General features: G+C 40.7%; 1 protein-coding gene across 1 annotated transcript; it reads left to right on the forward strand.

Annotated features, from left to right (window-relative positions):
* The first annotated feature begins 10,527 nt into the window (after nt 1–10,527).
* On the forward strand, nt 10,528–11,779 carry LOC143041556 (putative methyltransferase-like protein 24). Its single transcript, XM_076213568.1, has one exon. The coding sequence runs from the start codon at nt 10,757–10,759 to the stop codon at nt 11,777–11,779; it is 1,023 nt and encodes a 340-aa protein (XP_076069683.1). The 5' UTR covers nt 10,528–10,756.
* The last annotated feature ends 8,534 nt before the right edge of the window (nt 11,780–20,313 follow it).

The raw sequence follows: 20,313 nt of genomic DNA on the forward strand, positions 1-20,313 counted from the left end.
GATAATTGATATAGATAACAACACTGTATGTGGAACTGCCTAGTGTAGGCCTTATGGTCTCTTGCAGTCTTCTTTATTATGTTTTTGTTGTCATGAGATGACTGGTATTCATGTATAAACACAAAGAAATAACCATATTCATTACAAAGGATTACAAAGGCGGAGCATGCCGACAGGAGACCTTTTGATCCATATCTAGGTCGGATGCAAAAAAAAAAAAAAAAAAAAATCATATTAATAATAAATTAAAACTATAATAATGTAAAAATAACAAATAAAATACATAAATAAATGCATAGGTATAGTTGAATAACAAACAAAAAGGTAAATAGTAAATGATTATAAATTGACATATAACTAATAATAAATGAAAATCAGACAGACAAATTATAACAAAACAAAACCAAATAATATAACATAAATTATAATCATTACAGCATCTTACTTAGGTATTTATCTAAATGATTCTTAAAGCTTCGAACTGAACTACATTGCACTACCTGTGCAGGAAGTTTATTCCATTCATTAACTACACGGTTGGCAAAGTTGTTTCTACCTACTTCCAAATTGAATCTATTTCCGGACAGTTTGAGACCATTGTTTCTTGTCTGATTCTCATTCAATGTGAAAATTTGGTCACTTTTGATGTTGTCAATTCCCTTTAAAATCTTAAAGACCTGTATCAAGTCACCTCTGAGTCTACGCTTTTTTAGGGAAAACAGATTCATGTGCTTAAGTCGATTTTCGTATGATTTATTTTTGATATTTGGAATCAGTTTTGTGGCTTGCCGTTGTACTTTTTCCAGTCTGTCAATGTCTTTAATGAGATTCGGTGACCATACGGAAACAGCATATTCCAAATGTGGACGAACTAACGATTTATATAGCTTGTTAATGAGTGATGGACTTTTGAAATCAAAAGATCGCGCAATCAATCCCAGAATCTTATTTGCTTTCTCAGAGGCTGAAATACACTGCTTGGATGATTTGAGGTCGTTACTGATAATTACGCCGAGATCTTTTTCACTGTCCACTTTTGTTAACGAATTTCCAAATAACTTGTAATCGTACTTACTGTTATTTTTACCTATGTGCATTACCTTGCATTTACTTGTGTTAAATTTCAATACATTTTACTTATATATCAAAAGGGTGTTTCCCCTCTATTAGGGGGGTGACCAAGAACACACCCACCCCACACCCATCCAAAAACACATTCGTTCCCCCCTCCCACTCACTCATCTTAGCACCTCGTGGATGATGGGTCATCCCTCATCTCCGCCACATGTCTCGGGTCAGAGGCTATGCAGTAAGTCACAGGGTTATCGTTATTAATATGAATATCATTATTAATAATATATCATAATTAATATATTATTTCTGATATACATATATATAAATATATGTATATATATATATATATATATATATATATATACAAACATATATTACAAAGGTGGAGCATGCCAACAGGAGACCTTTTGGTCCATATGTATGTGTTATCAATAAGATTATTGTTATTAGTGATATATTATTATTATTGTGACAGGAATTTAAATTCTCATCGTAATGTCTGCACAACTTTCAAAATTGGCGCTGGTCGAAGGTTCGAATCTTCATGTTGGGTTCACGGGACGACTCTTCGAGACGCATAAGCGTAAGCGATGAAATAACATCAAGAAAATTCTTATTTGAGGAAGCATAGATGTTGAAAAAAAAAAAAGTGTGGGAATGAAGAGGAATGAGCCGGAGAGAGAATAGAAGATTTAAAAAATATATATAATTTTTCATTGTTGCATAGTATAATTATTTGTATCTTATAAGCTAATCGACTGTTCTTAAGTGAATTAATGAATTAATTATCTTTCATTAATTAGCCTTGATTATTTAGTCTCAGTTGAGAGGATTTACGGGATAATTTATATAGATAACGACACTGTACAAGGAACTGTCGAGTGTAGGCCTTATGGCCTGATGGCCAAATACAGAAAATATACAAAGGAAACAAAAGAAAAACGAAAAAGCGCATTATAGATCATTAAGAGAGTAACTAGATACATATAGAGGCGTGCCTTTACAAAAACAAAACACCTCGAACCCGAAACTAAAGCTGAACGTTAATCAGTGCCACCCTTGGGCAACAGATCGGAGTGGACAAACAGTTAGTCCGATGGACTCGCGAATAGACGACTGGGAAGTGAGAAACCTGTGTCTCCAAGACCTCAAGGTCTTCTGTTCGAAACCTCTTTCGCTTCATCATTGACCTCAGGACACTTAGTGGTCTGGGAAGTGAGAAACCTGTCTCTCCAAGACCTCAAGGTCTTCTGTTCGAAACCTCTTTCGCTTCGTCATTGACCTCAGGACACTTAGAGGTCTATCAGTATACTAATAACCAAAACAACTGAACTGACAATGTGGTTAAGACTCAAGGAAGAAACCTGTTTCTCCAAGACCTCAAGGTCTTCTACTTGAAGCCTCTTTTGCTCCATCATTAACCTCAAGACTTGAACAAGAAGAAGACAGTAGCATCAAGCGTCACAGTCGAAGATTGGTCAGAGGTTAAAGATGCTGTTGTTATTGTGAGGACGTAAGGACCTTTACGACTTCGTAGTTTGATTTTTCCATCATCTTTCGTTAGCCCAGATCTCCCAGTAAAAGATGTGTGTTATGCCAATGATGACTTTGTGGTTCCATGTAATAGTTATCAGTTTTTTATCGTAGTTGTATGATCAATAAATTGTACTTTGTATTTAAACGCTTGTGCTTCGTTTTGGTATTGTATCGCAGTTAACGCTATCATTCGATAAAAGTGAAGCAGTTAGAGGTTGCTTTGATGATTCTATGAGGAGGTGGAGACAGTTATTATTATCATCATCATCATCATCATCATCATCATTGTTATTATTAAAATTATTAATGTCATTGTTATTAATATTATCATTCTTGCTGTTGTTGTTGTTGTTATCATTAGTAGTAGTAGTTGTAGGAATAGTATCAGTAGTTGTAGGAATAGAAGTAGTAGTTGTAGTAGTAGTAGTGATTGTAAGAGTAGTAGTAGTGGTTGTAGGAATAGTAGTAGTAGTTGTAGGAATAATAGTAGTTGTTGTAAGAATAAAAGTAGTAGTTGTAGGAATAATAGTAGTAGCTGTAGGAATAATAGTAGTAGATGTAGGAATAAAAGTAGTAGTTGCCGGAATAATAGTAGTTGTAAGAATAGTAGTAGTCCTAATAGTGGTAGTAGTAGTAGTAATATTATCTTACACATTTTTTGCAAAATGAAAATAGGAAATGTCCCATGCTTTTTATGATGATACAGATTTTAAAAAGATGATTAACTTTGTTCAGAATTTTTTTTACAAATATGAACGCATTTAAGTAAATCATTTGTTTATTATATATATTCCGTCGTGATTGGTATGGCCTACTTAAGCTTTGTTGGCTAGTTCTATCCGCAAGTAAACTTGCCTGGCAAGTGTTTACACTAGGATAGTTTGAAGGCAAGTTGTGGGCAAGTACAGGGGTAGTTGACAAATCGCTGGTTTTAGCTGCAAGTTAACTTTCCCGGCAAGTAAGTGTTTACACTAGGATAGTTGGCATTGGGCAAGTAAAGTGATAGTTTACAAGTCTCTACCATTGGCGGCTACTAAACTAGCCTCGTGGCAACCGGGCTTTAATATGTTATTATGGCTGCCGTCAGGTGATTTTTTTCATACCCGTGGCACACCTCTCTCCCTCTCTCTCTCTCTCTCTCTCTCTCTCTCTCTCTCTCTCTCTCTCTCTCTCTCTCTCTCTCTCTCTCTCTCTCTCTCTCTCGCACAGAAAGTTTTGAAATAGGAGAGAAATAAAAAAGATATAGAAACTCAAAACTTTTTTTTCTTTTATGCAGAAAGCACAAATACAGTCTGAATGTAATCTTCACAATACATAGAATACAAAATTATTCTAAAATGCACATAATACAAAAATTGCGGTACTCAGTGGGTATGCAAAATAACTAAACTCAAATATTACAGAATATAAAATCAGTCCTAGAAATATATAGAATACAAAATTACGGTACTTTAGGTATACAAAATAACTGCCCTCAAATATTACAAATACAAAATCAGTATTCAAAATATATAGAATACAAAATCACAGACATCAAAAGCTGTATAGTAGAGAATATATAGAATACAAAATTACAGACATTAAAAGCTATACAATACAAAATTATGGACCGCCAAAGATGTATAATACAAAATTATAATCCTCAGAAGATACAGAATACAAAATCACAGGCCGGAAAAGTTACAGAATACAAAATGACGATTCTCAAATACAAAATCGCAGTCCTGAGACTGTATGGAATGTCTGTTCCCCCAAAGACGCAGAATACAAAATCACAGAGCTCAAGATAAATTACAAAATGGTCGAACTTGCGCCGACTTTGTTCAACCCGAGTTCGAGTCTCCCGCCGATCGGTCGGAGGAACCGAAATAGGAACCGACAGTCGGACCGGACCGACAGACTCGATAAAGGAGAGACTTTTCCTCGTACGAGTATACTCTCCTCCTCCTCCTCCTCCTCCTCCTCCTCCTCCTCCTTCTCCGCCTCCTCCTTCTCCTCCTCCTCCTTCTCCTCCTCCTCCTTCTCCTCCTCCCCTTCCTCCTCCTCCCTCCCCTCCACTTCCTCCTTCTCCTCCTCCTCCTCCTCCTCTTCCTCCCCACACTCTTCCTCCGTCTGCTCATCATCCTCATCCTCCACCCCTTCTCTCTCTTCCTCCTTCCTCTCCACTTCCTCCTCCTTTTCCTCCTCCTCCCCACATTCTTCCTCCGTCTTCTCATCATCATCATCATCCTTCCCTTCCTTCTCCTCCTCCTTCTCCTCCTCCTTACCACACTCTTCCTCCTCCTTTTCTTCCTTCTCCTCCTCCTTCCCCTCCACTTCCTCCTTCTCCTCCTCCTCCTCCCCACACTCTTCCTCCGTCTCCTCATCATCATCCTCCTTCCATTCCTTCTCCTCCTTCCCCTCCACTTCCTCCTCCTCCTCCTCCTCGTCCTCCCCCTCCCCCTCCCCCTCCCCACACTCTTCCTCCGTCTCCTCATCATCCTCATCCTTCACTTTCCCCTTCTCCTCTTCCTCCCCTTCCTCCTCATCCTTCCCCTCCACTTCCTCCTCCTTCTCCTCCCCACACTCTTCTTCCGCCTCCTCATCATCCTCCTTCCCTTCCTCCTCCTCCTCTTTCCCCTCCACTTCCTCCTCCTCCTCCTCCTCCTCCTCCCCACACTCTTCCTCCGTCTCCTCTTCCTCCTCCTCCTTCTCCTCCTCTTCCTCCTCCTCCTCCCCACACTCTTCCTCCGTCTCCTCATCATCATCATCCTTCTCCTCCTCTTCCTCCTCCTCCTTCTCCTCCACTTCCTCCTCCACTTCCTCCTCCTCTTCCTCCTCCTCCTCCCCACTCTCTTCCTCCGTCTCATCCTCCTCCTCCATCCTTTCCTTCTCCTCCTTCTCCTCCGCCTCCTCCTCCCCACACTCTTCCTCCGTCTCCTCACTATCCTCATCCTTCTTCTTCCCCTTCTCCTCTTCCCCTCCATTTCCTCCTCCTTCACCTCCTCCTCCCCTTCCTCCCCACACTCTTCCTCCGTCTCCTCATCATCATCATCCTCCTTCTCTTCCCTCTCCTCCTCCTTCCCCTACACTTCCTCCTCCTTCTCCTCCTTCTCCTCCCCTCTCCTCTCTCCTACAGGTGATTCCTCTCTCCTTCAGATGGTTCCTCTCTCCTATAGCTGGATCCTCTCTCCTACAGCTGGTTCCTCTCTCCTTCAGATGGTTCCTCTCACAGCTGGTTCCTCTCCTAAAGCTGGTTCAACTCTCCTACAGCTGGTTCCTCTCACTTACAGCTGGTTCCTGTCTCCTACAGCTGGTTCCTCTCTCCTACAGCTGGTTCCTCTCTCCTTCAGGTGGTTCTCTCCTTCAGGTGGTTCCTCTCACAGCTGGTTCCTCTCCTACAGCTGGTTCCTCTCTCCTACAGCTGGTTCCTCTCTCCTTCAGGTGGTTCCTCTCTCCTTCAGGTGGTTCTTCTCTCCTTCAGGTGGTTCCACTCATAGGTGGTTCCTCTCTCCAACAGCTGGTCCCTCTGTCCCTCAAGTGGTTCCTCTCTCTAAGAGGTGATTTCTCTCCCCTTCAGGTGGTTCCTCTCTCTAAGAGGTGGTTCCTCTCTCGTACAGATGGTCCCTCTTATTACCAGCCCACGAGACACGTCCCCTCACCATCAACGCAGACAAATAAAGAGTGAAAGGGGCCTACTTAGTGTCTAATCGTATTAGCCAGAAGAAAATATATGAACCACGTCGACGAGGGATGGTAGACCACTGTACAAACACATAAAAAAAAAAGTGTCATTAATTAATGATATTTGGACTAGTGGGATTCGAACCCTCGCCTGAGCGGCTTGCTTTTTATAAGACGAAGAACGTACTATCACGCCACCACGACCCTACTAAGTCGTTCTGTTTTGTAGGGTCGTGGTGGCGTGATGGTATGGTCTTCGTCTTATAAAAAGCAAGCCGCTTAGGCGAGGGTTCGAATCCCAGTAGGAGAGTTTATTTCCAAAAAAATAAAATTAAATAAATAAATAAATAATTAGATAAATGAATATCATCACAGTGGCTGTACACGAAGACAATTGACCCAAACACACTTTTGACAAAAAATATAATAATAGTAATAATAAATGTATGAATAAATGAATATATATCACAATGTATATAAAGAGAGTCGACGCAAAGGCACATTTGTCAAAAGGTAATGATAATAATAAATGAATAAATTGATGAATGAATATCATAGGGATGGATGTATACCCAGGTTTGATCACTTACACTTAAATTTTAATTATTTTCACTTGTCAGCGAACAACCTCACTTATATTCTCCTTAAGAAACACTGAGTTATTGTATTGTATTTTATTGCATTGTATTGTATTGTATTGTATATTTTATTGTGTACTGTATTGTATCGTATTGTATTATATCGTATTGTACCGTATTGTATTGTACTGTATTGTATCGTATTGTATTATATGATATTGTATTGTACCATGTATTGTATCGTATTATATTGTATCGTGTTGTATTGCAGTGTAATGTATTATATTGTACTGTATTGCACCATATATTGTATCGTATTGTATTGTACTGTATTGTACCATATATTGTATCGTATTTAATGTATCGTATTGTATTGTAGTGTAATATATTGTATTGCACTGTATAGTATCGTATGGTATTATATCGTATTGTATTGTACCATATATTGTATCGTATTGTATCATGTTGTATTGTAGTGTAATATATTGTATTGCATCGTGTTGTATTGTACTGTATTGTATCGTATTGTATTGTATTGTATTGTATTGTATCGTGTTGTATTGTAGTGTGTGTTATATTGTACTGTATTCTACCATATATTGTATCGTATTGTATTGTACCATATATTGTATTGTATTATATTGTATCGTGTTGTAGTGTAATCTATTGTATTTTATCGTATTGTATTGTACAAAATATTGTATTGTATCGTGCTGTATTATAGTGTAATGTATTGTATTGCATCGTGTTGTATTGTAATGTAATATACTATATGTATTATATCGTATTGTATTGTACAAAATATTGTATTGTATCGTGTTGTATTGTAGTGTAATATATTGTATTGCATCGTGTTGTATTGTAATGTACTAATAAATCCTCTGTGTCTTTCTTGAGAGACACAACTCAACGACTTCCAGCCACAGACACAGACACACAGACACACAGACACTCGAGTCGGCCTTGTGTTCCTCGCCTGGGGCTTGGTGACGTGGCGAGGCCCCCCGGCTCTCGATGGTCGAGGACTTCGACCACGAGGAAAAATGGTCAGTATTCCTCGGATGTTTAAAAAAAAAAAAGATAAATGAAATAGAATAAAAGTGTGTGTGTGTGTGTGTGTGTGTGTTTGTGTGTGTATAGAAAAATATCTTCAAGAGTTGTTCATTTTATTCTTTATCTATCTATCTATTTGTTTATCAGTTTTTTTATCTAAGGAAAAATCTTTAAGAAAAAAATATTTCAGAAAAAAAATAGAAAATTTTTATTGGATTTTTTTTTTTTTTTCTTAATTGAGAAAAAAAGTTAAGAAAATTTTCATTTGATTTATTTATTTATTTATTTATTTATTTATTTATTTATTTAAGAAAAAACCGATTTAGATATTTTAGAAAAAAATATTTAAGGAAAAAATGATCTAAAAAAAGAATAAAAGAAATGAAAATGTCCTTCAGTTTCCTAAATGCCCTCGGGTAGTCCATCGCATTCCATCGACGGACGATCTTAGAATAGAAGTCCCAAATATTTGGCCCGCGGGCCAAATGTATCCCATAGAGGAAATGGGCCTAAATGGCCCACGAGAGACGTATCTGTTAGTTTCTGTAATTATAACGATTGAGGAAAGTACTGAACTGTAAAAAAAAAAAACATTATTTTACCTTATATTCAATTGACAATGATTCTATCTGGACAAATTTAGATTTAAGAAGGAAATAGGCAAGAATTGGTTTACTAATAGGGTGGTCGATGAATGGAATAAACTTAGTAACCATGTAGTAAGCGCTGAAACTATCAGTTGTTTTAAGAAACGATTAGACAACTTTATGGATGGGGATGACAGGTGGTGATGGATACGGAGCTGCCTAGTGTAGGCCTTATGGTCTCTTGCAGTCTCCTTTATTCTTATGTTCTTATGTTCTATTTCATAATTGCTAACAATACAACTCTTTTGTTATAAATTGGCCAATAGGTAATTAGCATGAGTCCATCGAGTCAGTGGCAGTGTGTTTAATTGATCTTTGGTTGTAGTTAAGAGTTTCCGGGAACTACGAAAGACGAATCGACACCAAGAACACTTCCTCTTCAGTCTTCCCCCCTCTCTCTCTCTCTCTCTCTCTCTCTCTCTCTCTCTCTCTCTCTCTCTCTCTCTCTCTCTCTCTCTATCTATCTATCTATCTCTCTCCTCTCTCTCTCTCTCTCTCTCTCTCTCTCTCTACGGATAGAAGCGCTATTCGTCCTTGTGTCCGTGAGTGTCCGCCCGTACATGTACGCGCGTGTCCTTGAATTCCCTGTGTGCGTGTAACATCACGAAATCTTGTGGTAGCTAGAATCTAGAAGTTAGCCTGCGGCTGGCCCCTGAGCACGGTTCTCTGTGTTGCTGACGCAGAGAACGAGGAAGGAAGAAAAGAAAAAAATCTACAAATAGACCTGGAGGAACATTGGCGCAGTGGGAATTTTCGTTCTTGTCAAAGAAAATAATGCACTTGACTCAGGTTCGAAAATGAGGTCTTTGAAGCAACTCCCACAATTTACGAATAATTTCTAGAAAGCTTAGCAACCTAGGATACCTTCTTGCATCTAGCACCCTCCGCCACACACACACACACACCTAGAGTCTGTGCTTGATGACGTTTCCTCGAATTCAAGCACTCACAAAACCCAATTCAGAAGATTAACCCACGTCTCTGAGAACCAGGAACAAAGGAAAAAAACTTGCAAGATGCATCTAAATATATATATTTTTGATGTGGCTTTCTGTGGCTGAGGTGCAGAGGAAAGATGCGATTATTACTAGCCTACCACCACATGCAATGGTGGATGACGCGCTTCCTACTACCTGACATCCCATTTGGGGTAAGCGCGTTTGCAGTTCGAAGAAGTAAAACGGCCCCATCATTCAAAAACAAAGAATCAGTGTTCTAGACAATCGTTGGACGATCATCGTTGAGCCATGAACGATCATCGCACCTAGAAAACCGTAGCGGTGCCTAAAGGCCCAGTTAGGGACACTTCAACCATCATTTGTGTCTTGTGTCTTAGTGTGACCTTTCTAGGTGTGCGGAGGCAAAGCTAACAGTTATATCGGTCTATACCGTTTGTGCCTGTGCCTAAGCTTGTTTCTGTGACTATAATTGTGTGACTGCAGTTCTGTTACTACGTTTGTGTCTAAGACTATAGTTGGGTAACTATAGTTGTGTTCTGTGACTATAGTTGTGTGACTACAGTAGTCTGGTACTACATTGTGTCTGAAACTATATTTGTGTCTGTGACTACAGTTTTGTGACTAAAGTAATCTGTTACTACATTGTGTCTAAGACTATATTTGAGTAACTACATATGTGTTTGTGACTATAGTTAACTATAATAGTGTCCGTGATTCCGTGACTAAAGTTATGGGATCTGAGTGTCTCGACATCTCGAGTCCGTAATTACCGGACTTTGTCCGTAAACGGAGATGCCACGTTAACGTGACGTGGTCAAGAGCAGCCAATACTCACGTGTCCACATTCACCACGTGTTCGCGTTGATCACGTCTCTCAAGTCAAGTGGAAAAGGCATTGTGTGTGTGTGTGTGTGTGTGTGTGTGTAGCATAAGACCAACCCCATAAATCAGAATGTCCCGTTACAACATAGTCGTAAAGAGTTATTCCATATCAAGACTCTTATCGAAGTTGCTGGCTCTGTGCTTCTGGTTCGCAGTGTCCGTCTTTCCCTGGCTCCTGATCTCCTACTTAGGGCCCAGGCCTCAGGAGGACCTCAAGCTAAACTTCGAGCCGCTGGACGAGATCGACTTCGAAATAAAAAAAGCACGTGGTCGTTTTGAAGTTCCAAGTTTCGACTACGAGACGCCTCAAGACCTTGAGCCAATCCGCCAGATCTCAGGAGACGATCTGGAAGGCAACGACGTGATGCCACTGAAGAAGGCCGATCCTGTCGTCTACGCCTCGATACCTCCGTCGCCCTGGATCTCCAGAAACTTGAGGTTCGTGATCCATGGAGATCCGGTCAATAGCACCGGGTCTTTCCCCGGTATCCGTGACCTTTTGGATCTGCTCATGGTGAGGGACATGAGCATGACTGACCCGGATTCCCTCAACCTCGAGAAGGTGGAATGGTACACTTCCCCCAGCGAGGGATGGTTCTTAGACCCGAAGAAGAATGTTACAGGGAACAGCTCCCTCGTCCACCTCTCCTACTTCCTGGGCTCCAGCTGTCGGAAGCTGGTGCGGCAAGGTGGTAATTATTGCCATGGTGACCGTGAGGGATCGAAGCTGCTCTGCCTGGACGAAGGCCTGTTTCCGAGCCTCAACCAAAAATGTTTGTTGTACTCCTTCGGCGTGGGTATGGACTCCACCTTCGAGGTCGGGATGGTTGTATTCCATCGTTTATGCACCGTTTTCCTCTTCGACGACGACGATGAACATAGGGAGGAATTTTCGACGTCGAAGATGTCTCGCCGCATGCACTTTGAAGCCGTAAGACTCGGACCTACAAACGCGGTGCAATACACTCACTTCATGGAGGGCGAAATCAAGGAGGACGTCTACCGCTACATGACATACGACACCATCCGCGAGAATCTGGGCCACAGGAACACCACCATCCATTACCTCAAGGTCGACATTGAGGGCTTTGAGTGGGACGTCTTCCGACAGATCCTCCAGAACCACAGCTTAGACGGAGTCCTCCAGATCTCCATGGAGATCCACCTCAAGGAGTTACTGAAGGAGGAGTTGTCCAAGGGGGAGGTCTCTGCCTTGATCGCCGAGTACTACAAGACCCTCCAGCTCCTGGCGAAGTCCGGGTTCGAACTCGTCTACGTCCAGGACAACATCCTCTTCCCCTGTGTCATGAGCGTGGATGGGGTCTCGTTTAACGGATGTAAGGACACGCACTGGCTCAGAAGAAAGCACAGGCACAAGGATATATAAGGTCTACATATATGCATACATACACACACAACTATATATATATATATATATATATATATATATATATATATATATGCTAATAAGAACACGGGTACGTGTGTTCACTTATGCAAAGTAGACCACTTGGAAAAAGAAACTAACGAAGCAGAGCGCTTTCGTATATTACATCTTCAGTGCACTTAAGATGTAATATACGAAAGCGCTCTGCTTCGATAGTTTCTTTTTCCAAGTGGTCTACTTTGCATATATATATATAAATATATATATATATATATTATATATATATATATACGTGTGTGTGTGTGTGTGTGTGTGTGTGTGTGTGTGTGTGTGTGTGTGTGTGTGTGTGTGTGTGTGTGTGTGTGTGTGTATTCCCGTACAAGATCGTGAACTCAAATATAAATGGTCCAAGTGGTAAACCTGGGAAAGGTTCCCTATACACACATACATACATACACGCATACATACATACTCGTTCATATATACATACACACATACTCGAACACACACACATACATACTCGTAATACATACATACACACACACATACACACATGCAATCATACATTCATACATACACGTGTGTTAAACGTAGGTTTGCACAACCCAGAAAGTAGATATCGATTAGATAACACCTTTTCAGAGAAAACTGAGTGGGAGGGAGACTCGGGAGTGCTAGTGAGTCCTGACCTTAAATCCAGGAAAAGGTGCATTAGCGCCAGGAATTGGGGGGGTAACAGAGCATTAGGTTTCGTTGCTAGGATGGTTGCAAATAAAAATGCAGAGGTAGTTATCAAACCATCTTGCGTTAGTTAGATCCATCATTGACTATGCGGTATAGTTTATGTATCTGTCCTGTAGAATTGATGTATATTCACTAGAATCAGTACAAAGGAAAATTACCAAAATGATAAATGGGCTCAGAAATTTACCTTACGAGGACAGGTATAGACACCTTAATTTACACTCTGGAAAGACGCAGAGTGCGGGGTGATCTAATACAGGTGTTCAAGTGGGTCAAGGGCTTTAACAAAGGCGATGCTGACAAGGTCATCATATTAAGACAATAGGGGAGGACTCGCCTTAATGGATTTAAATTGGACAATTTTAGATTTAAGAGTGAAATAGGCAAGAACTGATTTACCAATAGAATGGTTAACGAATAGATTAGATTTAGTAAACATGTGAACGTTGAAACTACCGGTTGTTTTAAGAGAAGGTTAAATAGCTTTATGGATGGAGATGATAAGTGGTTTTGGACATGGAACTGCCTAGTGTAGGCCTTATGGTCTCTTGCAGCTCACGCCCATCACTACCTATATTCATCGCCCTCACCCACCTTAGCGCCTTGTAGATAAAGAGTCATCCCTCATTTCCGGCACATGTCTCGGGTCAAAGGCAGTGCAGCGAGACACAGCACCTGTAAGACTCAATAAAGAAATAGTTATGGTTTCAAAAGTTTGTGTTTTCTTCTCCTTTCACGACTGCTTAGAAAACGGAAATATGAAGAAAACATTTAGATATAGAAAATGGGAAGATTTTGGAAATCAACTACACAGCAATTATTTATTCATTTATTTATTTATCTATTTATTTATTTATTTATTTATCTATTTATTTACTTGTCTATTTATTTCTGTATTTATTTATTTTTTCTTATTTGAGGCGTTACTCGCCAAGCGAGGTGGCTTGGCATGACAGCCTCTGTCGAACCTTCGGGACTCAAGGCCAAATGCCATGAGTGATGTTACGCATTGACTGTTGCGGGATTCAAACCATCTTCTGAGTTCGCGAGAGCCTCCAGACGGTGGCGCCCTGGCCTAGTCTTTCATGATCACTACTTATGAATAACCTAACCTAATCCAGCCCAACTCAACCTAACCTAGCCTGACCTGACCTAAATTAACCTAACTTAACATACCCTAACAACACCTAACTTAACCTAACCTAACGTGACCTAAATTAACCTTATCCAGCCCAACTCAACCTAACCTAGCCTGACCTGACATAAGTTAAACTAACCTAACGTACCCAAACAACACCTAATCTAATGTGCCCTAACTTACCCTAAAATAACCTAACCTAACCTAACCTAACCTAATCCAGCCCAACTCAACCTAACCTAACCCTAACAACACCTAACCTAACGTGCCCTAACCTAACCTAACCTAATCCAGCACAACTCAGCCTGACCTAGCCTGACCCAAGTTAACTTAACGTAATATACTCTAACAACACCTAATCTAACCTAACGTACCCTAACCGAACTTAACCTAACCTAACCAAATCAAATCCAGCCCGACTCAGCTTAACCTAACCTGACCTAACTTGCCCAAACCTTAGCTAACCTACCCTAATCTAACATACCCTAACGTAACCTAACCTAAACTAACCCAACCTAACTCAACCAAACCTAATCTGCCTAACGTACCCTAATCTAGCCTAACCTAACAACGTAATCTAACCCACCCTAACCTTATGTTGCCTAACCTAACCTGACTTACACAAACCTAACCGAACCTAATTTACCCAAACCTAACCTATCCTAACCTAACACACCTTAACCTAATCTAACCAAATTTACCCTAACCATACGTAACCTAACTTAGCTAGAAATACCCTAACCTTACGTAACCTAGCCTAACCTAACCTAGCTCACTCAAAACTACCCTGCCCTAACGCAGCTAAGCTTATTCTAACCTAACCTAACTTAGCCTACTCTAAGCTAACCTAACTCACCCAAATATAACCTAACATAACTTACCCTAATTTAACCTAACCTACCCTAACGTAACCTACTACAACCCAACCTAACATATCCTGACCTAACTTACCTATACTTAACCTAACCTACTCTAACGTAACCTAACCTAAGCCAACCTAACTCACGCAAATTTAATCTAACATAACTTAACCAAATTTAACCTAACCTACCACAACCCAACCTAACATATTCTGACCTAACTTACCTAAACTTAACCTAACCTGACCTAAACTTAACCTAACCTAACTTACCCAAACCTAACCTACCCTAACTTGTCCCAGCCTAGTGCAGTGTCTAAGCTAACCTAGATTAGTGAATCTTTAAAAAAAAAAAATTCATCCTAGATACTCCAAATTCAACTCCAATAACTCCAAGTCAGCCTGATAATCCATCTCCTACTCCTCCCGAATTTAAACCAATTTATTGTAAAAGAGAGAGAGAGAGAGAGATACGCCCATAAAATCCCCCTGTTGACATCCTTCCCTCTAGTTACATATGGATATAAGAATGAAGGAGGCTGCAAGAGACCCTATGGCCTACACTAGGCAGTTCCATATCCATTGCCATCTAACCTCCTCTTAAAAACCGATAGCTTCAGCACTCACTAACTACCTGGTTACCAAGTATATTCCATTCGTTAACCACCCAATTAGTAAACTAGTTCTTGCCTATTTCCTTCTTAAATACAAAATTGTCCAATTCAGATCCATTACTGCGAGTCCTACCTGTTGTCTTGATATGATGACCTTGTCTCCATCATCCTTGTTAAAGCCCTTGACCCACTTGAACACCTCTATCAGACCACCCCGGACTTCATGAGACATGTCCTCATGTCAAGTCTAGAAATAGACATATGCAGAGCTGGGCGCGTTCCTTTGTGCGTTCCTATGTGCGTTCCGCTTTAGTATGGCCGCTGTTAGCGCTCCCAAACTATTAAAGCTTAAGAGTCAGGTTCATACCGAAATAAAAGTCCGGTAGGCCACATACTATACCAAAGAAAAAATTCGTAGGCCACATACTATACCGGCACCTATATTGCTTTAATAGTTTGGGAGCGCTAACCGCGGCCAAACTAGAGCGTAACGCATCTAGGAACGCGCCCAGCTCTGGGCATGTGTTTAGAGTGCACGTCAAGGGGGAGAGATCTCAGCCGGGTTGACTGGACAACACGGAACAGCTGGCTCGCTCAAGACTGTAGAGACACATTTGATGAGTGAATGATTTCTCTGTTTATTCATTTATTTTGTCTAGCTTTTATTTATTTTGTTTATTTATTCATTCATTTATCTATTATTTTGTTTATTATTTACTTATTTGTTTATTCAAGTCGTTCAAAGTTTCATATTGATTTGTGTGTTTGTACAGTGTGCGTGAGGTACCAAATATAATTAGGCTGTCTTCCTGTTTATATTCTTTTTTGTTTATATAATCGCCAAAATTTCTCTGCTCCTTTTTTTCCTGAACATAACCTATCGATATTGTGTTTTCACATCTTCATTGCGTTCAGTCGTCTTTTGAAACAAGGGCACATATGTAATTCATAACATACTGTATTGTATAATGGCCTCTGCTGCATGGAGCAGTTGTTGTCTTTTTATGTTTTTATATTTCGTATTTCATGGATACGTTTAAACCAAAATCCAGGGGTGTTATTTATTGCCATACTTTAATAATTTCCAATTATATAAATAACGTTGATTTTGCAATTGTGTTTACACTTAAACAACACAGTGAATCTTGATATAAAATTGTCTATCCGACGGCATCTGGCATCTTAATCAACCGTTCTCTGTATTCGCATATCACGCCAGCTTCCCGCTTTCTATGTTCTCCAGCTGCCTACGTGACACTTGTTCATCTTTGTGTACTCTTTTGTCAGCCATAAACAGCTTGTCTGTTTTTGTAGACCACATCAAACCGAAGAAGTGTTGTCTCAGAAATTATAAAGGAAATATTTGAGGAAGGTAGCAGTACGGAAGGATAATAGAAATTTAAAGTTATCCTCATTCTTTTTTAGAGTGATAATGAGCCTCCAGCTATGAGACGGAGTAGGAATGTCACTGAAATCCATGAAATATCGAATGCATAATATCCAGTCATTATCTCATACGGAAAGCGTATAGAAACATTAATATATATCATACATATGCATTGAAAATCTAGTAAATGTGATTGATTTATTTTTCCAATACCAGTATCATCACTACATCAATGTTTTGGCTGGGATGCATGTTTTGTTGAGTTGCCAGTTAGTAAAATAGTAAATCTAAAGAAGCTATTTATAGTGATAAAAATAAGGAAAATAGAAAAGCGAAACAGAGATCAAAGAAACAAAGGCATCTTACCGAGAAGACTGATTGTTCAATATAATTTGTACATTTTAAACAAATTTTAAGACATAGTGGATAATTGTATTATTCCATCCATGACTGTATGTAATTGTTTTAACCAAATTCATTATATCCCTGTATATCTTACTTGGTTGTTTTCTTTATTTTTATTTATCTGTTTATTCATTCATTATTTTACATATTTGTATCTATATGTTTGTTTAATTGTTAATTCATCTACTCCATCAACTGTTATTTGTTTGTTTATTTGTTTATTCTTTATTTATCTGTTTGTAACCCAACCGCTATTTCATCAGTGCCGATCCCAAGCCCGGATGAATTGGGGAGAGTTACAAGACGACAGGTCTAGCAAGCCGCTAGGTAAAAATATAATTTGAGAAAACCACACCTTTTGACAGCAGACAAGCAAATGAATATCATATAAGAACATATGAATAAAGGAGACTGCAAGAGACCATAAGGCCTACACTAGGCAGCTCCGTATCAATCTGGACGATACTCCGCTGCATCAGGCGTCATCCCTTAAATATCTGGCGGTGGAAGTAAACAGCAAAGATAAGATTGAGGATGAAGTGACATCAAGAATAAATGTGCTGCAAACACACAACCCTTAAGGTATTTATAATTTGCGGGTCATCAGGAGCCTAACCTAACTCTAACCTAACCACCCTAACCTAACCTAACCTAACCCAACCCTAACCTAACACAACCCAAACCTAACACAACCCTAACCTAACACAACCCTAACCTGACACAACCCTAACCTAACACAACCCTAACCTAACACAACCCTAACCTAACACAACCCTAACCTAACACAACCCTAACCTAACACAACCCTAACCTAACACAACCCTAACCTAACACAACCCTAACCTAACACAACCCTAACCTAACACAACCCTGACCTAACTTATCCCTAACCTAACCCAACCCTAACCTAACCCAACCCTAACCTAACCCAACCCTAACCTAACCCAACCCTAACCTAACCCAACCCTAACCCAACCCTAACCTAACCCAACCCTAACCTAACCCAACCCTAACCTAACCCAACCCTAACCTAACCCAACCCTAACCTAACCCAACCCTAACCTAACCCAACCCTAACCTAACCCAACCCTAACCTAACCCAACCCTAACCTAACCTAACGTCTTCGCGCATGATCCGCAAATTATAAATACCTCTCCTTTTCAATGATAAACACATACCATCAAGAGTTAAAGTTGTCTTGTACACTACCATTCTACGTCCTATACTTCTGTATGGATCAAAAACTTGGTCTACCGCAAAAACTAGAAGTAGAATGCAAGCAACAGAAATGCGTATTCTCAGATTGATTTGTGGAGTTACACGGCGGGATAGGGTTGTAACCCTCGCTAATCATGCACGTGATCCACACACATGCGAGATGGTACTCGTCTTTAGTAAGATGTCCAATCTTGCAGACCTCACAAATTTCCCATTCTCAAAACACATGGCTCAAGGAATGCAATGTAAGACAACAACGCCATCGCGGCATCACCCAGCACGAAAATACCTAATGTCACTAGACGGATCCAGTGACCCCTTTCTTATACTTCCCCCAATTATATTATTGTAACTTCAATATATACGCCATATCTAGCCACATCCACCAACAACATAACTTAACCCCATAAAATGCAACTAACACCCGTATAATGTATATTTCACCACAAACACGTCTCTTATATAAAAACTACACTCAACGTGCATACCTAAGAGTTTTTTTCCATTTTATAAACGACGGCTGCGCCCGTCATAGAGTAGCTGCCTAGGTCAGGGACCTAGCAGAGGAGGTAGGTAGACTCTCTCCCTTATCTCATCAGGAAAGATTTTTCCCCTTTGTAGATAATCTTTAGTACCTGAAAATAAACAAAAGAAACATCGACCCCCGTTTCAACGAACCGATCCTTAGAACCTCTGCACCATATGTAAGCCAGCCAGTAACGGCTACAGGGCTAGAAACGCCAAAATCTGGAAAGCCCTATGCATAGAACCTATCTTTGATCTCGTTGAAAGATCACAACTACGATGATGCCATGTAAAGAGAGAACCCCAAGATGAAGAAGTACACAGGATTTTGCAGTGGCGCCCACAGGGTCCAAGGCCACTCGGAAAACCGCGGAAAAGATTGACGGATGATAATGACGAGGCTCTTAGACGAAGAGGAACATCAAGGGATAAAGTGCAAGAGAGGTTGGTGAGTAGGTGAGCATTAATTACACTCCAATAAATATATATTTACATCAGAGATAACCAGAGCCAGTTATACGAGTCTGTGATAGGTTAGTGTGACAATCTGATTCACCGACAAAATCCGGAATTACGAGTTGATTCCGGACTTACAATCTGAATCCGAACTTACGAGTTTAACGAAAAGAAAGCAAACACGGTTGAGATCAAGATTATTTTCCTTTGATTAAAATTTACTAACCAGATTCCTTTCGGTGTCTTCTGACCCAGTGTGTGTCTTTACATCCATTAAATCGGACCCCGTCAATGACGTGAATACAGGGAAAGAGGACGTTGTCCTTGACGTAGACAAGTTCGAACCCGGCTTTCTTCAGGAGAAGGAGGACCTCGTGGTACTTGGCGATCAAGGCGGACAGCTGGCCTTCGTCCGGCGCGTTCATGAGAGGCATAAAGTGGACCTCCAAAGAGATCTGAAGGACCCCTTTGAGGTTGTCCTCCTGGAGCATCTGTTGGAGGACGTCCCACTCAAACCCTTCGATGTCGAGTTTGAGGTAGTGGAGGGTGGCGTTCTCATGCTTCAACTGGTTCCTGATGGTGGAGAACGTCGTGTACCTGAAGCGCTGGACCGTGCCGTTCTGGGCCACAACCTCTTCGACGTTCTTCACCGCAATTCGTGTGTGCATGAAGAACATACGACCTACGACCTCATCACCGGGGAAGACTTTTTGATGGTTCTCGTCGTCGTCAAAGAGAATAATGAGACACTTCGGGTTGAAGAAGGCCATAGCATCGTCGAAGGTTAGGTCCATCCCAACGCCGAAGGAGTACATGAGGCAGGTCTCGTCCTTAGTAGGAGCAAGTCCCTCGTCCATACAAACCATCTTAGATCCTTCGATCACCCCTTGACACCACGCACCACCCATTTCCACCAGCTTGCGACAGCTGGATTCCAGGGGATAAGAATGGTATTCCAGGGACACGACGTCAGACCCGTTCTCCGACCTAGAGACCCAGCGTTCTCCGGGCTGCGTGTACAGGTCCTCAAGGTGGAGGTCGAGAGCAGGCGTTCTCCTTACCCCTTGCATCGTCAGGAGGTCCAGAAGATCGCGGATACGAGGGAAGGACCCCGTGCTCTTCACGGGCTTCCAGAGGTTCTTGGTGTTGAATGGGGTTGCGATCCACGGGGGAGGTGGCACTGGGAC

The sequence above is a fragment of the Oratosquilla oratoria genome, chromosome 31, assembly GCF_046742065.1.
Source record: "Oratosquilla oratoria isolate Oo_2021 chromosome 31, ASM4674206v1, whole genome shotgun sequence".
Taxonomy (NCBI): Eukaryota; Metazoa; Arthropoda; class Malacostraca; order Stomatopoda; family Squillidae; genus Oratosquilla; species Oratosquilla oratoria.

What these genes read in the sequence shown, in the direction of transcription:
- LOC143041556 (XM_076213568.1), top strand. Translation starts at nt 10,757, where the DNA reads ATGCCACTGAAGAAGGCCGATCCTGTCGTCTACGCCTCGATACCTCCG.